This window comes from Sparus aurata, chromosome 11 (genome assembly GCF_900880675.1).
Source record: "Sparus aurata chromosome 11, fSpaAur1.1, whole genome shotgun sequence".
Lineage (NCBI taxonomy): Eukaryota > Metazoa > Chordata > Actinopteri > Spariformes > Sparidae > Sparus > Sparus aurata.
This window is the reverse complement of record NC_044197.1, coordinates 7880762-7906144: the sequence shown is the minus strand read 5'-3', so window position 1 is coordinate 7906144 and position 25383 is coordinate 7880762. Positions and strand designations below refer to the sequence as shown.

Genomic DNA, 25383 nt, shown 5'->3' with positions numbered 1-25383 from the left:
CTGCCCGTGAACGAAATGTTTTATTTATATCGATCGAACGTTTTTTTTGATTGCCTTCTCGGTCTGTGCAGGTGTGGGGACATCTTGCTCGAGGTGAACGGGAAGAGCACATGGGGGATGACCCACACAGCCTTGGTGCGCCTTCTGAAGGAGCTCCGGGGCAGAATCACCCTGACCATCGTCTCCTGGCCGGGCAGCCTGCTGTAGCAGTGCTCCAAGCCATCCAGCGCTGCTTCAGCGGCACTGACCAAGGAATGTGGAAGGCAGAGCTTTGGACTGGCTGACCACCCTAAGCTTGCTGTGTGGGAGAAGCTTAGAATAGTGCTGTAGCTGTTATGGATATCTCACTTCTGATGGACAGCTGAGACTTCCTGCCAGGAGGTTTGAGAAGGACAAACATGAGACTGGATTGTTACCAGAGGGTTGACCTGCCCCTCCAAGAATGCTGAACTGGTTGGACGCAGGACTGAGCCACTTCTAACTAGAATGGTGGGCGTCATTTTAGAGGACATGGTCATTCTCTGGCACAGCACCCAGTGACTGCGGTGGGTGTAAAGGACGGGAAGACACAACACGTTGCCAATTCCAGTAGTTATATATTAGGGTATGCGTTAAGTTGGACTCACATTTCTTTACTGTAAATGTTGGGTGTCTAAAAAAGTACTGATCCAAGCACTTGTAATACGTTTCTTTTGTTCGTTTGTGGTATGGCCTTCAAATATAGGCTTCATTCTGTTTGTACTGACAGTGGTTGTCATCTTCATCCGTTGACCTGAGGACACGTTGCCAAGTAGTAGTCTGTGTTGAGGTTTTGTTTTCTTTTTATTTCAAAAGCTATGGCTAAATTATCAAACCACTGGCAATAAAAAATATATGAAAAAAAAGGATCAGTGTGTTCATAACATGTTAAAAAATATTTAATTAGGTGACATTGTGGAGGCCTTACTAATTTTCTTACTTTTAAGAAAAAAAACTGACTTGGTTTCTGTGTATCAGCGGGCGGTCTGGGGACCGTCTGCTGTGGTTCTGTCTGTCACGCTTCGGCCTGTGTAGTATATCTGATGGTACATTTGGTTAAATGATCAATAAAGTCATTTGAAAAAGAGAGCTGTGTGAGAAAGCTCATACTTAAAAGCCTCAACAACACTGACAGCTTATGCAACATAAACATTGTGTATGCAATATATACATCAAATTATCTGTCTCTAATACAATTCTAATTAAATTCACATTTCCAGTACAGTGAGATGCCACAGGGCATTCCTTCTCATTAAATAGATTGTCAGACTGAAAGTCAGTCACATTTTAATTTCCTCTCCTGCTCAGCGGAGGACACCTTGCTGGTCTCCTTGTCCTTCCTGTGCCTTTTGGCCTTTTTGTTTTTGTGTCTACGCTGACTGTCTCTGTCCTCACCACCATTACTCTTACTCCTGTTGAGGACATATATGACAATCACATTAGAAATCTGTCATCTTTCATTCTTTTTTGCATATGTGTGTGAGTGTGTGTTGCTGTTACACCTGCATGAGGATCTTGGCTCTCCTCTTTTGTCTGTGTGTCTCCTCTCTCTTTGCCATTTTTCTTCTTTTTTATTGAAGCTTACAGGAGTTTGGTGTCTGTACCCTCGCTCTGTGGTGTCCCTGGACCTCATGTGCCTCTGCCCACTGAAAAATACCATACAAGTATACAGTGTATTTTTTCCATTGGCTATTGATGAGACTTGAGTCCTATTCTCTTGTAAATAACACAAAGGGAAAAGGAGCTTATGGCCCACAGGAAAGATACTGGTGGCCTTTCTCCCTCTTCTCAACTGGGACAGAGATAAGTCAGAACTCAAGGGACCAAAACCTTAACCACAATGCCTGCTGCTTGCCTGCCTGAGCCCTTACAGCTTCCCCTCTGGCCAAGACTTGAAGTAACAAAGAGTCGAACACTAGTGCCACAGCAGGCCCTTTACATTAAAGCCAAGCGGCCGTGCTGCAGTATCCTCCAAACTGAAAAAGTCTATTTTTCACTGTAGGACTCGCAGTCCTGCGAGACCACAGGACTGATCATTACTTTACAACTTCTCTCTCCTCCTATGACCTCTGGAAACTCACATGCTAAAACATATTCATGCAAAGGGCACAGTGACAGTGGATATCTGCTGATTAAGCTACACCTACACATTTAATCATACAGCAGGAACTAATAACTGATGTCAAATGATGATTGGAATGAACACTGAATGATTGGAAGGAGTTTCCAACTAAAGACTATAGAACATAACTTACATACAGTTCAGCTTTATTCTGCTTTATCATGTTTATGCATCCCATTAATCTAAAATACACGTTTGATGTTTTCGTATAATAACGTAACTTTCACAAACAGTAAGTTGGAGACCCAATTTTCCAGTTGGGCAACAGACTCAAGAAAATGACAGCTTGAGTTTACCCAAAAATAGCAGTTCATTCAACTGGCGGCGAGATGTCACTGTTGGGTGGATTTGGTTAATCAAAGACTCAAGCAAAGCAACACAGTACATAAAATATGTACAAGAGAAACTTCAGATATGTTTGACGACCGTGTTTAAACCATTTTTAAGTCTTACAGATAGAGCTGAAAATGACAACAAAAATAAGGAATTTTGCCTATTTGACAAGAAGTGGCTGTTCGGTGATTCGATCTATAGAACAGTGGTTCCCAAAGTAAAAGCTGCTAGACTGTGGGTTTTTTAAGGATTGTGCAAGGGCACACCAAGATTAATTCCAAACATTATATTGTACATTAATAATAATGTTTTACGACATAAAGTAAGTAGTAAAATAAGAATGGCCACAAAAGATCAGCTGTCATAGTAACCAAAAATATGCTGGTCTGGCACAGGTTTTCAGCTGCACAGCGGTCAGAGATGGCAACTGTCAGAGCATGCATTGTAAATATTTGTCAGTGTAAAGGTCAATCCATCTCAGCTCTCTACATAGTCAAAAAGACAACAGAACTAAAGTATGGCTGTATAACAAAAGCTATGTGGCTCAAAACTTTTCACCGAGAGGGGAAGCTAGCTGGCCCACACTGGAATGCCTCATCTGCAGGGAAACACTGGCAAATGCATAATAAAAGTACGATCAAAAGACATCTCTTGATTAAGTATGATCAAGAGACCTATTAGCACATTTAATTTTTATTCACTCCTCCTTCTTGTAAGTGGCACTGGAGAGTGCCATGAAAATCCCTTTAAAGAGGTGCCATCATTAAAACATGTTGGCATGTTGTCCCCTGTCAATGGCTGCCTCATTTGAAGGATGCAGTATATTACAGTGTGACCTTCAGAGGGCGTCTCTACAAATCAGAGGCTGATTGGCTGAAATGAGATCCACTATAACATGATTGCACGTTTCTGCCACTAGACTTGATTATGTTTTAGTTAATCAGCCATGTAAACGTTTGCACAGTTAGTATATAAGACAAGAAAGTCGGTGAAGAAGGTATCGTCAGCTGCACTCTGCCTGCTTCTACCTGGGGATTAATGCCATACGGAATACACTGAATACAGACAATACTGTGGCTTGTTTGTGAGATTAAAGAGAAAACCTTACAGTCTCCTTAAAGGGAATTTGTGGTGTGTGCATACATTTGAAGATCCCTCATTCTCCCCCACCTTAACACCAGATACATTGGTATAGCTTGCAGTTTCGAGTTTCAGAATAATCAATTTGACCTTTAAGAATCATAACACTGAAGGCATTTCTCCCAGCCACTACAGTACTATCATCCTGCTCGAAAAGAACAAGTACAGATACTGCACTGCAAAAGGCAAACAGCTCACACATGGCCAGAGTAATTATTACCATTCACTCACTCAACACAGAAGAGAGAGAGAGAAAGCAAGAGCCTTTGGGGGCAGGGATGTTGCAAGTACAAAGCTAAATATATTCAATATTTGGAGACAGCTCTTCTGTTAGCAGCGGGGATTAGGACCCAAGGCCCACATTTGTTCTTGCTCAGAGCCATTAGCTTTAACACAGAAACTACCACCTCGCATAACACCAAGAACACAGTCAAACAGATCCCAAAGAGACCATGTTAGAAAGAGTAAATTATAGCTCAGAAGCCTCAGGATTTGTTTTCACATTTCATGATTTTATTCATTACTAGTGCCCAGGCCTGTCGGGGCGGGCAGTAGCACAGATTTCATAAGATGCCTGAGCCTGCTGCCGTGTAATTTCATCCACTCAATCCCTGCAGTAATTTAACTGAGAAGCCCAGATGATTAAGTGGGCCACACTGCGGATATGAAACTTGTGAGTGACACAATTAAAGGTCCAGTGTGTAGGATTTAAGGGGATTTAGGGACAGCATTTTAATGATAATGTTGGCAGGAATGGATTAAGTTTTCATAGTGATGTTTTCATAATCACCTGAAACGGACAAAACAAACACTCGCTCCCGAGACAGCCTTTGCGTTTAAGTGGCCACTGTAGAGGAGGAAACTTTCTGCAGAAACAATCAACTCTCTGCAGAAGGTTAAATACTGTAGTGTTCCATTAATGCAACCTCATTTGGCTTTCATAACTCTCCCTCATCTCTCTCATCTCCTGTTTCTAAGTACTAATCTATTCTGTGATAATCATGCTTGATATTTACATGTGAGAGCCAATTAATATGTAGATTTTACTAATGTGACCTTATTTGGTCACATTAACGCACCCCATGGTGCTATGTGTCAAATGCACAGTCAGACCCACTTAGAAAACTCCAGCCTCGCCACGTCTACATCTCTCTACGTGTGCAACTGAAGCCAAATGGTATGTGAAGAAGACGGTATTGTTTATTAAAGATTTGACTTGAGCTAAATCTTTATTTTAGTGTCCCAAACAGGATGCACGCACCTGCAGCGACAGATGTAGCACAAACAATATCAGTGATCCAGCTGTGAGCACGTTTATGTGAACATGAATGAGGTACTTAATTGGAAAAGAGGTGAAGCAGTGAAGCGCATTAGACAATTTGGTTAAAGCAAAGGCAAAAAGTGATATTGGACGAGGTAAACTTTATACAATCTAATCACATGATTGAACAGAATAAGAAGCTGTGTCAACCTGACAATAATTGTATTAAAAGTAAAGCTAAAGCTTTGAACAAAGGTGGGTAAAGAGTGGGCAATTTTGGTCTTTTGTCTGATGATGAGTAATCTATTATAAATATGTCATTCACACAAAATAGTTAAAAGTATTGTCAGAACTCTTTCTGCTGCCAAAGCAGGATGGAGAATAAAAGAAGTTCAATCAATATCCTTTATTTAACCAGGTAAAAAACTCATGGAGATTTAAAACCTCTTTTCCAATAGTGACCTGGCCAAGACGGCAGCACAAAAGCAGAATCGTTGATGCCTTTTATTTCCAATTATCATCACAAAGTCACCTTATGTTATTCTGAGCCGCACTGATGGAGTAAGAGTGTAAAAGCATCGACTGCATCAGGGATCTTTTCAGGTTGAAAGAAACTGTAAAAATTAAAAATATATCTATAATTGTCATTACCTATTTATAGCGTCAGAAACTATCTCTCCCTTATACCAGAGAGGAGCAGCAAAAAAATTATCTGATCTACGAAAAAATCAAATGCTCTTTATTATTTGCTCCTTTAACATGAAGGTCGTACTTGTGTCCATGTCAGGATTCTGCAGGATTAATTACTCTGCTTTTCTTTTAAGCCTATTGTTCGGTGGTTGAGCAGCAGGTTTTTGTCAGATCCTCATTGGTAACCATGATGGTGTACCCCAGTTAAACATGAGCCAGAAAACCTGAGTTAAAGCTGAGGTTGGTAAGATTGTAAAAACACGAAAGAGCAAACTACTCCTCCTACAAAACACATTAATTCGCACTGTCCGACTACAGCACTGTGTGGTGTCGCGATACAAATCAAGAGTGATTAGAAAACAATCACAACTGGATGGCTTTCCATTCTAAATATGTACATAAAGCACTGAATTCTGTAAACTACAGTGTTGTATTCCATTTTATAGTGATCTGGGTTTATAAGCATGGAACAATGCTCTTAAGTAATACTGTATTTTGTTTGGGATTTTTTTTTGTGTTTGTTTATCCCAAAAGCTTCACTTGTTTTTTTTAGCAGAATATTTGATTTGACTGAATACAGAACCATTGAATTACTGTAGGTTTTTGAGGGAACCACGGTTTTATAAAGACACAATCTGTTTGCTCCAGACAGAACAAACATACTACTTAGAAGCCAAAATCTTTGTAGGGGGGTGAGTGTAAAATCGAACAAAATTGGGGGAGGTCAATTTAAACCAACAAAACAATAGAGTCTGTGGCAAGAGTTTGTGAGAAACAAACATCTATTGTAAAAGATAACCAGAGCGCAGTGCCCTTGGGATGAGAGCTTTAATCCATACCAAGCAAGCAAATGAGTAAGTGTGTTTGGCTGTCTTTGGAAGGAAAAGAAGCTGAAGAGCAAGATTTAAAAGGAGGAATGTACGGCAGCTATTTATGTAAAGGTAAGACACGAAGTCTGTTTAATATTAAAGATGGATTGTACTGTTGAATGCAAGGGCAAGCAAGCACAGTAGAAAAAACATAAAAATCGATTTCGTATAGACCATGGGACTGGATGCGTAAAGAAATTAGTTTCATGCCTGAAGTTGAGTCAGAAAGACAAAAAGTATGTCACATTGGGGGCTAAGTAAGTTGAGTAGTGGGGAAAATAAAAACAGATGTAGGTGGAAGAATATACAGGCCCCAAGACAGAGCCTGAAGCCAGGATAAAAGTGGCATCAGGCACAAAAGCAGCTGAGGAAAATCAAGTCAAAGACAGATTTTACTGTACGCCTCTCTGCCTACGGTGAAAGGAAAGAGGCAATTTGGGATCTGGCTATGCCTCCTAAATCTGAGACAAAAGCCTGGAAGAAAGACGGGGCTGTTCCTCCGAATCACAAGGCTGCCATCAAAGCTGCACTGAGGAGTCTACAGGCAAGACTTATGAAACTTATGAAAAAGTAACTCTAAATGTTTCCAACTAAGGAAGGAATAGCTCTTTCGTGCATTGACGCAAATTGGATGAAACTGTTATTGTTGACAGATGCAAATTTGTTTTAAGTCTGTTAAATGTCATTGCCATGCTTTTGCTGTTCTGCATTAGCAGTGTCCTAATTTGGTTTCAGTGCTATGCATTACAGCTGCCTTTTTTCAATTATCACTTCCTGCTCCATATTCGCAGTCCTTTGTTAACAGTGAAACTAGCCTTACAGCATTTTCAAATAAAGCTTTTAGTGCAACTTTAAGCAGGGAGACAATTATCATTTTAATTTCCTCATCACACCGGGACCTCTACACTCAATTATTATCAAATGAACTTACTGGCTTACGTGTGCAAGCGCTTCTGTCAGCCAGTGATCAAACTAGCCGAAGGGTATTTAAATTAGATTTAAGTCTCTTTGAACGGTTTAAGCGATGCCATGTGTAAGTAATGGACCAAGACATAAAAGTGGATGCTGCATGTTGCCATTGTCTTGTGCAAGTGTGTGCATACGTACACATGAAAGCGATAATGACAGCGACTGAGGCAGTGCCAGCTGGAAAGATGAGAGCCACATTTATCACCCAGAGATGTGATTTATAGTCAGTGTTGACCAAATGGCTGAGCACATCCTCAGCCTGCACCCATTGGTGAAAAGGTAGAGGGTGTCGGAGACAAGAAGAAGAGACATAAATATTGTATATCACTCACTGGATAAACTCATATTTTCACCCATGCATTTATCCAGTATATCACTCACTGGATAAATGCATGGGTGAAAACTTGAGTGTTAAGCTCATGGAATCTATTAGTGACGGTGGTAAATTCAAGGCATGTGGTCACAACCACAGCTGATAACCAGTAGCTGATGCCTGGAGGGCTGCCCTGCCACACTCCGCCTTGTGTGTGACTCAGCACAGGACATGTGGGCTACCAAGCACACCTCCTGCATCAGCAGCACCAAATACACAATGTAACAGTCACACTGACCTCACCAATGAACAATAAGGGTGGCTGGCAACAGAGCCATGGTAGGCTCCATCTGTTTCACTCCCCTTCTCACACACACTCATACACACGCACACGCACACACATGCACTCACACACATACACACACGCACACACACACACACACACTCACACACACTCATACACACGCACACACATGCACTCACACACATACACACACGCACACACACACACACACACACACACACACACACACACACACACACAAACAATGAATCCCTCTGGTTCCAGTCTAAAAATAGCTCAGGGCACAGTCATAAATCAAGGTAACATAAAACACACAACCTGTGCATATGAGCGTGTGTGTGTGTGCGTGTGAAAAACAGTGTGATCATGTGACCAGAATGTAGGGCATCAACAGAGCGCAGAAGGTGAGAGCAGCACACTTTGGACTGTGGGCCACAGGAACAGTCGTCTGTGACTGTGACATTAGAGCAAATCTTATTGCATAAATACCCAAATCTCCTGTGCATTCCCTGTGCGTCTGTCACACACATGTGAATCACTTATTTCTGTTCTTCTGCAGTTTGCCTACAGCTTCCCAGCTGTCCCCATGTCCCATTTCCCTTATTTGACCCACAAGACTGTTCTGAGCTTTTCATACAAAACCTGATTCCAGTCATCTAATGCACACAAATACTCCAGCAAGAGCTCACCACTTTAAGCAGGGGAAGTGCTGAAAAGCAGAACAGCTTATGTGGATATTTCAACAGAGCGCGGTACAGTATGAGATACATTTTGTCATTTTTGTTATTTTGCACTTATATCCGTGTTCATTAACCGTGAAGCCTCAACACTTGCTGACATAGGACTTTGTTGATATCAATAGCATAACAGCTTTTGCACTCACAGCCGTAAACTTAGAAATCACCAAATTTCAGTTGTACCCCATGTATTTATAGATTTAACCATGTAGGGGCAATAGACAGTCACCAACTCCAGATCTGAGGCCAGTGCCTCGGTCAAGGACAATGTCAGGAGTATCCCTGATACCTAACATGTACATGTTTTAGTAAGGAGTAGTCAATCACCACAAAATGTCACACTCACTCATCATACAGTATGAGCCTTAGGTCAGCTAAGGGAGTATGTGAGAAGGAGGGAAGATGTGCCTGTGTGTGTATTACAGTTGGCAGCTGCCTGCTTTGATAATAATTAAATAGGCATCTGGCTACCGGTCAAAACTGAGTGTGTAGAGAAAATGTAGGGCAGGATTTGGCTTGTGCATGCATGTGAGCATGAGTACACATAAGGCAACACTCTGGCTGTCAGACTGTGGGGTAGTAGGGCACTATGCGAAAAGTTCGAGTGGAAATCTGATTGGCTCTTATCATCCATGAGCCACAGGGTGGAAGGGCTCAAGCACCATGCGGAGGAGCATCGATCAATTATTTCCTGGCAGTAGCCGGCGAATACGGGGAGTTGTTCCCTCATCGAGCCTGCACTCTCATTGCACCAGAACAAAAACAAATAATAAAAAAAACAAAACAAGTTTTGCATATGTTGGCAATAATTTCTCCTGGCCTTGCAATAATCTTGATTCCTGTCACAAAAGTCTTGCGCACTTTTGCAATAGTGTGCATTTTCGCACAACAGTCATAGCTGGTTATATTATAGCTATCAGCTGAAGAAACAAGGAGCCACTCACAGAGTCAGAGCACAGTTCCAGCTGCAGCTCTGCTTCCTCTGCAAGAATGGACACTAAGAAAATACTCTGACATTACAGTGCCACAAAAAGCTACATATCAAAAATTACAGCTAATTCTGGGAACTATACAATTAATGCAAAACAACACAACTAGAAGTCTTCGGTTCAGGCTCCTACAACAATTGCCATCACATGCTTCTACGGTTTCATACTGAAATATTACCCAGCACGGATACCAGCACCATACTCTGCACTGTCCCACCTGGCAAACAGACTGCTTCCTCCTCCTCCTCCTCCTCCTTGTTCTTTGGTCTGTTTTTGTCTTTCGTCAGCACACATATTGAAGGAGCCCAAAAAAAACTGGATATCTGGACCAGAACCAATATACTATATGATGGCCAATCCAGAAAGCCGCAGGTGCTGAGCAGACTTTTGTATTTATTCACTACAGAGGCACGAGAGAGTTGAGGGGCATGTAAATGAAGGGGGCATGCAGTGTCTTGTGCTTGTTCAATGCGATACATCAAGGGAAACAGACTTGAAAATTAAATAGACTAAGTACGTGTAACTCATTGAGACCCACCTGTTGTATGAAAAGGAACAGTCCTCCCTGTCTCTTTCTCTGCCTCTTTTACTCTCTTTGTCATGACCATACTGTCTGGTTCTGCCTCTGTAACTGTAACACATTTCCTGCCTTATGTAGCACTCCCAGGCCTTGGCAGTTTCAATCACTCCAGTGGAAATTCCCCAGGGGATTAAGGATGGCACACCTCAGAGAAAAAAAAGAGTGATGCCAGACAGCTGATTGGAGAGTTCCAGAAACAGCAACAGTTGACAAACACATCAGTTTTCAAACGCTGAATTTACAAACTGAGCATTCACCAATTCATTGCATTCATGGCAGCACCTGACCCTTTACAGAATGACATTTTCTGTTGACCTTCTCCAAAACAATACTTTTGTTTAATTCATGTAACTTTAGAGGGAAGGACAACAACAACGGTCTTTCAGAGAGCATATTTAGGACACTGGGAGTTCAGACAGAATATATAGGGCAGGTACTAACAGCGTTTTTCACAGAAAATAAAAAGAATACATTAATACTGTGCTGAAAACAATCCGAGCAAACTTTCAAGAGGCTGTAACTGTGCATCGATCTGTCTAAAAGGCTTCCAGGGCCGAAATCCCTTATTTTCATTGTCCTAATGGAAATGTCTCTGTATTCAAAGACAGTTGAGCGCATGAAGAGAGTAAGTTCCAAGAGCAGCTCACTCCTCTGAAGGGATCAATTAACACAGTACAGCCAGAATACCCGTGGTATTGGTACAGGAACAAGACTGAAGTCAGTATTATGAAGCATTATATATTCAGGGATTTTACAAAAGTAGACATACCTGATGAAGTTGACGTTGAGGGTTTATCAAAGACTTTAGAGTAACCACTGAAAATGAAAGTGGACATTATGTCAAGTGACACATATAAACTCTACATGACCACATGTAGCAACACATTAGCAACATACATTTCCATTAAAATGCTCACGAGTTGGTTTTTCTATTTGTGGTTACATCTGAAGTCCACATTTTACAGTATTTGCCTTTTTCTCCTTTGTCAACTATCTTTTCCTGGCAGCCATGCATTTCCATCATTCAGCTTGATATAGTATGTCGGGTTATTCATTCTCAAACTGCCAAAAATAACAAATAAACTTACAGATGAATCAATGAATGAAAAAAAGCAAAATAAGTGGATCGGTCTGCAACGTGATCAAAGGAGTTGTCCAAATGCGCAGCTGTGTTTTCCAAGTGTTTGAAGTGACTGGCTCATTGTCAAAACGCAGTGTGTGCTTGCCAGTCCATCAGGAACGGATGGAGGGCATATTGCTGATACTATCTGGATCTTCTGCCCCGGCCACGTGGCACAGGCCTACACCCGCTTCCAATTGATCACTTCCTAATGTGCTGAAGGTGTGTATGAAGGTCATCCAATAGAAATGCTCCCCACCAGGTGTGAGTTCAAACACAGTGCACCTTATATCTCGAAGCTCAATCATTCCATTTGCTACGTTAGCACTGGCCTGGGCAGTTTACTCTCTCTAATATTTCTATTGTATTGTAGATGTAGAGATATAGAGAGGCTTGTTTGTGAATGGAGACAGTGAGTGAATGGAGGAATGAGTCTGGCTGAGTGAGCATGTGGCTGCTGGCAAGGCTCTAACAGGAGGATAATAACTATGTGTAATGGTTCTTCAAAGCACTCTGCACTACACCTCTTACTTTGTGGCCTCTGGGTTTCATCAGCATGAACGCTGATAATTCTAACGTCATCTAAAATGCAACACAAGTTCCCCTAATGGTCAGTAATATATATTATGCAACTATTTATGATTTATTTAGGCAGTTTCACAGTCCAGTTGCCAATCTAATATGGCAATTTACTGAAAAAAAGATTTTAAAAATCCAAATAGCACATAGACAACGCAATGGTCTTGCTGTCTCTCTTCCGTATAAAATACATTGAGGGAATGCCCAAATTATGAAAAATCCTACACCATGTTTTCGCTGTACACATAGCACGCACACACATACACATGAGCGTGCCGCAAAGATTAGCTAGTCATTGACGCGATGCCACAACACTGTCACCACAAAAGAAAAGAGATTATACTTGACAAGAAGAAGGGAAACATCATGGGAAGATGGCAAATGAGACTAATTGGGAGGGAATGAAAGACAGGGATGAAATGGAGAGGCAAAGAAGGATGTAAGTGAGGTAAACAGAAAAGGTAGAAAGGGTATCAACACAGGGAGGAGCTCGAGGACGAGGATTATGGCCCTGTTGCTGCATCACAGAAGAATTAAAATTTGGATAAGAGATGAAAAATATGCAGTGATATAGCAAACACATAACAACATTTTTTCAGCCAGTGTCACAGTCAATATTAGTCTAGTTGCTCAATCTTCTGGATTATAAGGCTATTTTACTGAAAAATACACCCAAACTGGCATGAATGAAGCATTCGGTTCAAACGATAAAGCAAATACAACTACGCAAAAATCCATGGGTGCCGCAGCTATGATACGAGGTTGTTAAAAGTCCCCCTCACTTTTACCAGAATGAAAATGTGTGGGTCAGTCTATCGACTCTGTGTTTCATTATATAATCCATCCTGCTTGCTTATGGAGAGAATGCCCAGGTTCTGAAAACTCCACACCATGTTTTCACTGCTTCCGTCCATCCAGGCAGTTTGACACAAAGCACACACACACAAAAGCGCGCCATGAACCTCAGCTCTTCGTCGATGACTGGATGCCACCCCACTGTCACCACAAAAAGCCTTGAGCAAAGTGATTATCCAAGACAGGAAGAAGAGAAACATGACAGGAAGAAGGCAAATGAGACTAATCAAGCAGGAGGGAAAGAAAGGGATGAAATGAAGAGGCAAAGAGGGAAGTAAGCAAAGTAAACAAGAAGGGATGAAGGATATCAAGGCAGGATGGAGCTTTAGCTGTAAGCTTTTTATCTTTTTATTATTATCTCTTAATCTTTTAATTGTTAATGATGTACCACCATTATATTACCTGATACACCTGGTCACCTGATAATGGTGTGAGGTAGGACAGTCAAATCACATAACTGGATGAGAGTTATCAAAAATAGCTTGAGATGAATTTCAATATGTTTCTGGTATGTAGTTGTTTACAGCATTGTACTGTAATAACTGACTGACTGTTGTGTGAATGTCTGTTGTGGGACTGTTTTTAATTCCAATTTTGTTAGGGCAAGGACATGTGACAATAAGAGAAGCTTCCTATTAGCCTGTGTGGCATTATTATTCTTTTTCACCAGTTGTCTGATAATCAATCAGTCCCCCCTCTAATCCATAAAAAAGCAGTTTTAACATGTCCAATAACACATTTCTTAGCATTAAAAAGCCCTAGGGCCAGTGATTATCATTTAACACGTACTGGGTTTATGTCACTATAAAAGCCACACACAATTATTTTTACTGGAAATTTTTTCTGTGAAATCCATCTACAGACACAGTAGTGTTGGCTTTGGATTAAACAGTATGATGACATCTAGTGTTTTCCATACTTGTTCAACAGTGCTTTTCCCAGTGATGACTGTGCTCAATTTGACTTTTCATTCATCAAATACATTAGAAATAGATTTAGACTGGACGTGAGAATGTGAAATACCGGAAACCATGAATGCTCACAACTAATCCCCCTATATATATCATCATCAGTGTATCATTTGGAAATTAACACAACTCTTGTTTACAAAACTAAATATGGAAAGTGGGAGTCCTTTGGGCACTTGGCCCTCTTCATGGTACTAGAAGCCAGGGCCCAGATCATGCCAAAAATACCTGCTGTCCCTACTATCCTGGAGGAAAAGGCTGAGCACCAACTTTAAGGCAGAGACTATCTGTGTAAACACTACACATGTGTGTGTAAGAGAAAAGTTAAAAAGGAAATGATTCATAAAGCGTATGGGAGATGGTTGGCAGAGTTCATTGGAACAGTAAGTCCCTGAAGGATGTGAGGATTTGGCAGATGGACTGAGATGTGAGAAAAACCTTCTTTCAGGGCAGAGTGAATTCAGGCACACGTAGACACAGCAAATTAGGAGAAAAAGGGAGAGAGTGGGATCGAGAAAAGAGAAAAAAGATGAAGGAACAGGAAGCTAGAGAGACAGACAAACATAGAGATGGAATGAGACAGACTGGATACAGAAAACATCCAAGGAAAAACAAGCTGTGCAGCAAACAAAACTGGAGTGGAGCTGCATTTAGGGGCCTGTAAGAGAATGCAGGAGCGCCTAGGGTATAACGTGGCCCACTTGTGAACTAAGCAGTGTAAATTAGAGCTGAAATGTTTGCAGACAGGTTGTGACATGGATCGGAAGAGGGGAGTGGGAGAGATGCCTTGGACACTGATAAACAGACACAAACAAGGTTGCTGTATTGCCTTCTACCTTATTTGGCCATTGGTCCAGCTGCACAGTGATAAAACTGACCCAGCTTAGAATGAAAAGCAGCAATGTCAGAAACCCTAAATATGGGTTGTCCTTTGGTGACACTTAAGAGACACGTGTTCTGCCTCAGAAATTAGGGAACTGCTTTCAACAGCAATTATTTTCAGCACTAATGCACCTTTTATTAATGATCTCCAGGCCAATCTCTGACTAATGTTTTCTTCTCTTCTTCCCGCATTTCTGCTGAATTTGTTTCTTACCTGTTCCTGCACCTGAGTCAACCCCCCTGAATAGGGATCAGTGTACTTGCTTCCCTTTCTCCATCCCACCTGCTTTTTCTTCCTGCTCCAACGCTGCACCAAATACATCTGACACTTTGTACTACACATACAGTACATAATGACAAATGCATGTACTCACCTGTCAAAAGTAGCATGGGAAGAGGAAGGAGGGGGTCTTTGTCGGTAAAGGAAAGCTGCGTGAAGAAAAAGGCAATGTTGAGACCTTTGAGTCATGGTCCTGACAGATTTAGATTTTTTGGATATCTCCCCAATTTTGAGCGTCCAGTTCCAAATGCACATTACACAACATTTTATTACACGCACAAGTCATTTTTACTGCCACCTCCACTGTTAGCCTGGAGAGGTGGCAGACTGCATCAACAACACACAACATCACTTTGATATTATTAGCTATCTTTCACTTGTTGACTGATTGTATTTCTGGCTTTGCTAAGATGAGTTTGCTTCACAGTTTCAGAAAAAAAGCAGACCGTTCAAGTCACAGTAGGATTGCAGCAATACTGATTACAAGGTACACCACGTTACATTAGTACATTAGCACATTTGCTTAGAGGCTTAAAGGGCCTTTATGTAAAAACAATTAATAAATAGCTGTTCCAAGTAGTTGCTTTTAGTATCATTCTAACTAATGGCTAATATTACTGAATATTCTGTGTTTAAATCATTTGTATAATCTGTAAACTAAACTATTTTGATTATGCTTTATGAGTTCATGCAAAACTGCTCAAACAATCTGCCCTCTTTTTTCAGTTAAAACGTATGTTGCATAATCTGGAACCAGATACAATGTTTTTATATCACAAAGGTTTCAATAATTTGCTTTTCACATTATTATGTGAAGACCTAAAAATTCCAATAAAAAAACATAGTCATATGGGAAGGACAGCGATTACTGTAAAACACAGTTAACATGAGAAATAACAGACAGCTACCACAGAGGAAAATGGCAAATGTTCAGCATATCTTGTTCAAGATATGCTGATATATTCATATGGAAATCTTAGGACAGCACTTTCAGCAGGGGAGGTTCAATGTGTCAGAATTAATAAGTGAAAGAAACAAAGAGCAGAAAAACAAGTTACAAATTCAAAAGAAACGCCAATTACCAACAACATTGCCTAATAATTTATGGTGTTCTTCCATTTAAGGTAGAGAAATTAGATCAGCCTCAAAATGTCAGAGCAACAAAATGTGGCAGGTCCTACTTGCCTTTTCCTCCATCAATAAAACGGAGCGAGTCAAACGCTTGAGTGCACAGTTAATGGCCCCACTTGTTATAATGCTCAAACTTTACGTGACCAAGCAACACAATCAGTTCTGAGTCACACACTCAGGCCTGCACACACATACACATACATATAGAGATTCCTTTGAAGCGCCAAGGCAAAGACGCACATTCACATCTGGATACCATCCCCTTCCTTCTTCTGTAAAGACCCCTTACGTGAGAGGGGCTCAGAGCAGTGTTCAACAACATAAAGGAGAAAAAAATGGCTGAAACAGGAGGAAGAATAATAAGAGCTGTTGGAAGTTCGAGCTTGAATGTGAAAAAAGGACACAGGGCTCCCCTGCTTTGTAAGCGAAATGTAGAACATCTTCCTTCCCTTTAAAATACAAGTCCCACCGAGTTGAGAGGGCCTGAACTGCTCACTATGGAAGACTGACCGAGCGAGGCCTTTGATACCTCAGACACCTGGACGCCCAAGGGAAAACACACAAAAATACAAACTTCCAACAGTTCAAGAGAGGAAGAGCTGAAGTGTGGTGCTGAGGGCCAACCTGAAGCAATGCCTTTCAAGGAAACAAGCCAAAACAACAACAGTGTGATTCATCAGGACCATAAATTGTGCCACATGCAGACAAACATCAGAGATAAGGTTTCGCTACGACTAATGAATTTTATGTGAAAATATTAGGAGTTTAGTATGTATTAAAAGTGATCAAAAAACTGGCGAATCTGCATGCGCACTACATACACAGACTGACACACATGCACGCACATTAAACACCAATGCCACACATGCCATGAATGTTAGCGTGAGTAATTGCTTCTACCTGTGGTGATCTCAAATGAGTGTTTGATGAGGCCTGGAGTTCCATGCTTGGCAGCGTATGAGAGAGCTAATGGCTGAGGGCTAATTGCCGCCAATTGTGCTTGCGTGGCATACTCTCGCATGCTAATGTTTCACAGAGCTACAGGCCAGAGGGCTTTAGATGGGGTTGATATTTCACATTGAAACACATGCTGCCATTCTGCACTACAGTAGTGGTCTAAACGTGTTTTGCTTGGATAACGGCTACTGACTCAGACAGATGTGCACAATTCTTTTTGCAGGGACAGTGTCCTGTCATTGAGCAAAGCCATTAGCTGCTGGTCAAATGCATCCTGAGAAAAGGCTGTCTTTCTTAACTTTAAAATCAATACTGGGTGCAGATTTTTCATTAAATCGATAAAAAAAAGGAATTGCTGCAATACATGTTGTGTTCTTAGAAATCTGACAAAGCCCCAACATAAATCATACTGGTATTTTAACACATTATGTGACTGCTGAGCTTACATGTTCTCATTCATTGATCCCTTCAATGACAAAGCTATATATAGACATATAGCTATATATAGCTATAGAGGTCAGTAGCTCTTATCAATAACCATGATCTGAGGGGATATGGTAATGGTATGGTCAATTCAGAAAGAACTGAACGTCAGCTGAGCATCAGCTATGTATCAATGGCAAATGGAAGGACACTCACATACAGGCTGTGCTGCTACACTGACTGTAGCGACCCACTAACCGGTAGCTGCAGCACAGAGCAGCAGACAGCCTCACCTTGGTGCTGCACTGATAGATGACAAGAACAACCCTGCAATGACACAATTCTGCTCCAAAATCTGCATCTATCAAACACATTTGGCATCTAATGTGACCTGAATGAAAAACAAACAAAAAAATTTAAGAAACAACTCCTTCTTTCCCTCTGCCCTATTCCCTCCTGAATAGTAGTTCTGTTCAGCACATTTCCCATGCCAGAATATGCTGGCCCAGCGCTTTTTTTCCAGGGGCTATTTTTATCATGTTACACATTTGCATCACAAAAGAAGGTCGGGCCTATTACTTAAAGAAAGGGGAGTGGCCTAGATAAAAAGCTACACAAATACATTTCAAAGCTGGAGTTGACTGTTCAAAGCGGCAGGATGTTTGATATTTTGGTTGTATTAGCAGCTCTGGCACAGGTTTACCAGGCAGTATGGGGCTCAATGGGGGTGTGTATGGGGTTAGAAGGGGGCCTGAACCGGAGCATCTATTTTGGATCCTTTGAAGATGAAGATATGGCATGTGACAAGCTGTGTGCTGAAGCCAGGGAGTCTTCCTGGATTTAGATCTGATTCACTACAGAGGCCAAGAGGAAGTGTAGAGACTGAGAGCACCTGGATGGTACTACAGACACCTGCCTGGAAGGCATAGATCCAGTCAGTGTCTTCAAACACATGCGTGTGCATACACATACGCACGAATGTTCACCTCTGTCCTTCAGCTCGGCAGGATCATTTATTATGACACGTGTTGCAGCTTTACAAACACACACATACACACATGGTAGGATTGCCATTAGTCATTTGTGCAGCTGCATGCTGCGTGATGTGTCCCAATGGGGTTTCTGACAGGGCCCCTTCCATCTGAAATATTCCACTTAAGTCTACTCATCCAGCTTCTTAAAGGGGCCCCATGTAGTTTTGGAAAAGTCGGGATTTTTATATTTACAATATTAATGAGGTGATAATACAAATTCAAAAATATAAGGTCTCCAGAACACTATTTGAAGCTAGAGAGGTGGCAGGGTCTACCAAATATAAAGTAAAACAGTACTGTACATAGTGCACCTTTACTGACAACTCATCTGTTTATAATCATAGCATCAGATGAGAGAGGCTTGAATGCAAGGACATTTGCCTACAAAGTCTATGGATAAAAAAGTCTATAAATAACAGAGTTTTTTCCAGTGACTTACCTGGTGGAGTGGTATATGCAAAGAGAGAATTGACTTTAGACGGACGGAGCAGATCATTAGAAGTAATTCTATCATCCTCAGGGGACATCTTAGTAACTACCTGCAATGTAAACAAAGGTATTAAAAGCTTCAGTGTGTGTGTCTCTGTTTGTCATTCTCACTAACACACATACACACACTACCTGAGTGTTGTTTCCTTCGACTCTAAGACGTGTACGCCCCTCCACTCTGCTGCTGTGCCCAGGTCGCTCTCCAATCACATCAATAGCAGCACTTGACTGTCTGTTGATCAGATCTTATGATAAACAGTCTACAACATATGCAATCAGTTTTTTGAAACAGTGCCAAAAAAAAAAGCAGATCAGCCTTAGAACTCAATTTTAACCCCTACATGTGGTTTTGATGTGCACTTATCATATAACATTTTTAAAAACAGGATATTACTTTGTCCTAATCTCACTCCCCGAGCCTCTATACTGCAACCCCCTGCAGGTCCATTAACGCATTAAACCTTCTTATCTGGGTCATCTCGCCTTCTTCACAAAACAGCCCTTTACAGTCCTAAACCCCCCACCCCCCCATCAAGCATGCACACTCACACACACACACAGATGGGACACTAACCCCTTTCTGTCACTAGGATTTAATCATCAGTAGAGACAAACATACAGGAAAACAAGAATAACAAGTACATGTAATGGTAACTGGATGGGGAAAGTGCATTGAGCTCCTTAATGTCTCTGCTGCTTGCTTCAGCTTTGAAATACACACTGAATAAAAATTTTAAGACAATGGCTGTGTAGAGAGGGAACGCACAGTTTCTTATACATTCTGATACAACACGAATTTAAAATTCTAAATAGGCGAAAAATTTAGTTTCATCACATCCCAGGGGACAGTTATTCATTGCATAGTAGGCAACACCAATTGAGAAAATCACACGCAAATCCATTAATACAGCAAGAGCATCCTTAAGCAAGCATAATTTTTTCACAATCTCCAATAATGAGACGGCTGCAGTATCAAAGCCTAATTGAGAACATCATCCTCTACATAATAGAGTGCAAGTATTTGTCTCTAGCTTGATACAGACATCCTGGTTTCCCTCTGGTCCAGCTCTGTCATTGAAGAACAGGGAGATTCATGACAGTGCCCAGATCCACATGACCTCTCCTGAGGGGTAACCTTGCCATCGGAGGTGAACATCATCAACGGACAAATCTTTAATTAAGGAGCCAGTCCTGCCAGTCAGCTTCCTTGACAACCGAATACGATGGAAAAAATGCTGGTGTGTATTCGCAAAAGCACTCGCATGCATATAGCACCTGGTCCATAAATAACAGCAAAATGCATGCAGAGACTGGATGATATTTACTAACATGACAAGCAACTGCTGCTCATGAGTGTTTACATAAATGATGGGAGGCTGTAACTGGGTTGTAAAGCACCATGGGCCTAGTCTAACAGCTCTGTTCCACACAGGCTTCAGCCAGCTCTGGTGTTCCAAACTTCCCCTTAAAAGCTGGCTCATTTAATTTAGATGGGTTGGGTTTTTCGATTACCACGTTAGTCGTATTTTTCAATAGAAATCCACATAAATTCTAGAAATGGAACATCATGTTGGCAGAAATGGAATAAAGTATTTATAATAATGTTTTTATATGAATGAATGAATAATCACCTGAAACTAAGAATTATTGTGTTTGTGTTACCACAGAATGTGCCTTTAAAGGGGCTTTTCATATTTATGCATTTTAACCAGCCATTCTAGGGGAGGGGAAGACAAGGGTGTTTACACTGTTGCGGCTTCAACAACACTGCTAGATGCCAATAAATCCCAGACACTGGACCTTGTAGTGATTATTCAAATGCAAATAAATTAATTCAATATGCTAGTTGTAGTGAGAAAGTATGTAAAATTTGAACTTAAGGGTGCCAAATGTAAGAATTTTAGTGGTAAACATGAAATTCTAATTGTTTAGCAAATATGGCTCTTGAAGTTGGCATGTTAACCAGCTAGCCCCAGGTCACTTTGTACCTTAAGATGTGATAGTCCAATAGGGAACATCACCAACACTCCCCCAAGTGCTGTGAGTTACCAGTCCAGGCTGAGCTCCAACAGGAGCCCTATTTGCTGAGCTAACTAGCTAATGGCCCCTACAGTTATGAACAGTTTTTGGTCACTGACAAAAGGACAATGCTGCCACTAACTGTTTGGAGCATGCCTTTGCCAGATAGCCAGTTACTACATATTGCACCTTAAAGTAAAAGCAAAACTTCTAGCAAAACTAGAACGTAAAAAATACTCACATTTGAGTAAAAGTCATGCATTCTTTTATTTGTGCTTAAGAACTACAGAATTATTAGAAAACTTAAAGTGTCAAAAGTGTCCTTGAAGCGCTAAATAAAATATCTGAACAATTATGTTCACAGTACTCTGCGTGTCTACCTAACTTCTATGAAATCTCACTTCAGCCTTTAACAGATGAACATTAGGCCTTTAGTCTCTGTTTACCTCAACACTTTGGGATCCCTTGCCAATAGAACCCTAATATGCTGAGTCCATCTTAGGATCAGAGAAAACAGATGGCCTGATAGCTGTTGTGTCACAAACAAACACAAACAACCAGCTGCCAGCCTCTCCGGGCTCTAAGCTCAGAGTTTAGAGCGAGGAATGAGATGTGTGGTTGGGCACTGAAATCAAGGACAGTAGGTAGAAGACATGTTTACCAACCTGGAGGCACGTGTAGATTGGCTGTCTGAAGAAGCATACGCAGAACAAGAGCCTTTTTTTCCATGTGTATTTTTCCAATTCTCAGCCTGAATAGAATAACAACAATTTTAAACTCTACTCTGCTTTCTAATCTATTTATAATTAATTCCTAGTTAAAATGAAACCAAGAGTCTTAATATCTGTTGTGAATTATGTTTTAAGATTAAGTTCTTCAAATTGGGTTTCTGGTCTCTTCAAAAGGGAAGACTGTTATTAAATCCCATCTGTGACATCTTGTCTTACCGTGATTTGAGTGTATAGCTTCTGACTACTTGTACGCAGTTTCAATTGTTTCTTACAGTAAGTTTTCCAGCTTTCTTCATCAAAGCCATAGTTGAAGTAATCTGAGATGTCAGCACCTAAAAGCAAAACACAAACTAGTTATCAGCAATCTGTGCATAATTACTTACATATTTAATTAATGACTGTACACGTTTGCACAGAAAGATTTACATGAGGCTCAAAGACCATTACTGACCAGGTCTCAACCATGGCTTTTCCTCTACTTTTGCCTTCAGAACTGGGATTTGTTGTACACAGATCAATGCATCGATGTCTGATCCCATTGTATTATCACCTGTAAAAACATTTTACAGGAAATATGTGTGAAATAGATACCTCATAATTGTGACAGGCATATAAGCGAAGGGCTTTAATGAAGAAAATCATTCATTCATTTTCAATAGGGCCATGGGACATCTTTTAGCATAAATACATCATTAAAGTGAGCTGATGTACAGTAATGAAGCAGATGATGTAGATTTTTTAAGGTCAGATATTCCCTGGGTTGTCTGCACAGTCAACTTGCTGTTTCATGAAAGAGCTATTCTGAAACTAGGCTGTATTATGAACAAGCTAAAAGTCTGCTGTTCTGTGGCTTTTTTAACAATACGAAATACATTAATGCTGCATTTTTGGGGGCTGAATGCTGATTAGTTTCAGTTTTTCATCAGACCTTCCTGGTCTTCTTGTTTTTCTGCTTGTATTGTTTTATGTGTTGCCTCGTGTTCTGAGTCACCCCCTTCAGCATTATTTTTCAGGTGCACAGGTGAGGGCCCGGAGCAGCTAGAAAACAAGAGGCATAAACATTACCAACACAGTTATCTCCATCATCATGACATTAACTTGAACAATGAGAAACACTCCGCACTGGATTGAGAGCTGATAACCTAATTTCGAATGGCAGCTCCAAATGCAAGCTTAATATATCACAAAAAAAAAACAAAAAAACATTGAAAATATCTCAAAGCTACATTTTGACAGAAGTGGGTTCCTGACAAATAACGCACATTCATATTATGCCCAACAGGCAAACACACACAATAAAAGGCAGAAACATTCTGCATTATTTTGTCACAAGATGGATGTAAACAGTTATACGCTTATACGAACTGAATATGAGAATGTAAGTGGCTGCACACAAATCATTTTATTCATCAGCTCTTTCATTGTCATTGTTTTCATCATCTGGGATGGTTTTCAAAGTACCCCATAAAATGAAAGAAAACAAGAAAAAAAAAATAATAATAATATCCACCTGCAGGCCAAAATTCTGGTTATTTGGTGGGTTCTGTGACAAAAACACATAAAAAAAAAATGTGCACAGAACAAAATAATGACTGCTGGAGAGTTCAGTGTTGCTATTTTTAGCTGAGTGCTTCAATCAGAAAACTCTTGTCCAGCCCAATCACAAGCTAAGTGCCTCTTTTACAGAATCTTTAGTGAATGATATTACATCATTATTATTATTTTTTTTTTTAAAGATACCAGTTCACAAAGGCATCCAAGGCATGATCAAACATGATCAAACCACCCAAGAAGAGCTCAAACCTTTTTTTTCAGCGATGGCTTACAATCTGTTGAAAAGGGCTTTTAAAAAAGTGTTTTTTAAGTACATCTATCAACAACTGTTAAAGTTTTGTTCTGATTTTGGTGGGTCATTCTAACTATCTGGCATCAGAACGTTAAGTGAACTGGGGCTGTCATGACATCAGATTTAACTTAACTACATGAAGAAAAAAAATGCTAGCAATCAAATCTGTTAATGACGTTGTTGACTGTGTGTTTTGTCTCTTTTTTTAACAAATACATTACCCTCAAAATATGAGTGTCAGGAGGTGGAGACAATTTGTAACCAAAACTGTACAGTGTACAGGAAGAACAACTACACAAATGAATTAAAGATATTATCATATGTGCATTATTACAGGGTATGAATATTTTACTTCTTAATATCACAAATCCTGCAATATCACAGCACCAAAACCCAAGACACTTGACTGTTGAATTGCTTTACATTCAAGCCACAAATGTGAAACATTACATTATAATATATTCCTGTAATTGGCAGGTCATGCTACATTTACTCTGAGATCAAGAAGCTGGAGATTGCAGACAACAAATATTGTCAGTGATCCAGTTATGTGATTTGCTTACACTAAACATTTCCCAGCTCAAAAATAAACACTGCTCCCCTGGCAGCAGATTAAATGAGCATCACAATGCTTCTTCATGTTCCACATGACTGGCTGCATGGTGCCATCACTCACGTACTGTACAACTATAATGATCACCGTCATTATCGTACTGTAAAAAGTGTATTATCTGAATGCTTCTGTGCTTTAATATGGCATTTCTGAGGCAGGTCACGGTTGTGGTAGGCAAAGTAGTGATTGCATTTAAATGTCACATTGCCTAAAACATTATTTGTGACAGGTAATAGCATATTAAAAGTAAAGAGTTAATATGCTAACAAATACATCATACACACCTGGGTAGGATTTGATCCCTCTCGTTCTCCTGCTTGTCACATGTAGTCTTCATGCCATAAATCCCTGAAACACGGACACACAAGACCAACCTTAAAGTCCAAGTTGGTGGCCTTATTATTTTGACACTTACTTCGTATAGTGTGCTCATTTCACTTTTAGATATTATAACGCTTAGCGATTGTGATTTTACGCTTGTTTAATTTAAGTTTATTATACTACTGTTAGCTAATGCAGAACAATGAAAGAACAAATAATTACATTAGCATAAAGCGGTTGGCCAGCTTAAACCTACATTGATAAATTTGTTCGTCTTCATCTTCATCTTCATTTTCAGTGAAAACTTTGGAGTCCGACTCCGGTAAGACCATTTTAACACGGGAAAAGGTCGATTTCGGTGCGGAAATGTAGCTAAAAAAAGCGTTGAAAACAGGAATGTTGGATTATCAGCCAGTCTGTCAGTTGGGCACTTCAAGGTGTTTCTATGGCAATTAAGTGAATTAACAGCCTCGCTCGCGGTATTAACCGAGCCCTGCCACTGGTCAGAAACCGTCTCGTGCTGGGTTGACCAACGGCTATTAACAGTTAGTTTACTTGCCTGCTGATATCAAAGGAACGGTTACTATATTTATAACGTTTTTAAGACTTCAGTCCTGCATTAGGATTCATTTTTCTCCCCTCTTGCCTTTTAAAATGTAGTTGCTGATAATGTCAATGCATTAAGTGTCTCAGTATTGATATTGAAACCCGAAAAGTCATTGATAACTCTGTAACATTGCCCAGCAGTTCATGCTAGTCGGTCCCTGGATGCTGCTTATTGCCATAGCAACGAGTTGACGCTTGTGTGAC

At 40.5% G+C, this 25383-nt stretch overlaps 2 protein-coding genes across 6 annotated transcripts in view; one reads left to right on the top strand and one right to left on the bottom strand.

Moving 5' to 3' along the window:
* The window catches only part of lnx1 (ligand of numb-protein X 1), a 36734-nt gene extending 35627 nt beyond the window's left edge, over positions 1-1107 (top strand). For all 4 annotated transcript variants that reach the window (XM_030432857.1, XM_030432858.1, XM_030432860.1 and 1 more), the window contains one exon: positions 72-1107. In XM_030432857.1, coding sequence (XP_030288717.1) covers positions 72-207 — 136 coding nt within the window. In that variant the 3' untranslated portion in view covers positions 208-1107. The remainder of the gene's footprint in view (positions 1-71) is intronic.
* Positions 896-25322, bottom strand: fip1l1a (FIP1 like 1a (S. cerevisiae)). 2 transcript variants are annotated; one of them, XM_030432862.1, is made up of 13 exons: positions 24830-25316; positions 24537-24600; positions 22722-22831; positions 22245-22343; positions 22010-22125; positions 21728-21813; positions 19176-19275; positions 18994-19093; positions 15104-15158; positions 11095-11141; positions 10284-10470; positions 1521-1664; positions 896-1430 (listed from the first exon to the last, which is right to left on the bottom strand). In XM_030432862.1, exons 1-13 carry the CDS (start codon positions 24903-24905, stop codon positions 1295-1297), a joined length of 1320 nt encoding a protein of 439 aa, XP_030288722.1. In that variant the 5' UTR covers positions 24906-25316; the 3' UTR covers positions 896-1294. The 2 variants fall into 2 exon arrangements, with proteins under 2 accessions (XP_030288722.1, XP_030288723.1); XM_030432863.1 differs by lacking the exons at positions 10284-10470; positions 11095-11141 and having other exon boundaries at positions 24830-25322.
* Between the last annotated feature and the right edge of the window lie 61 nt (positions 25323-25383).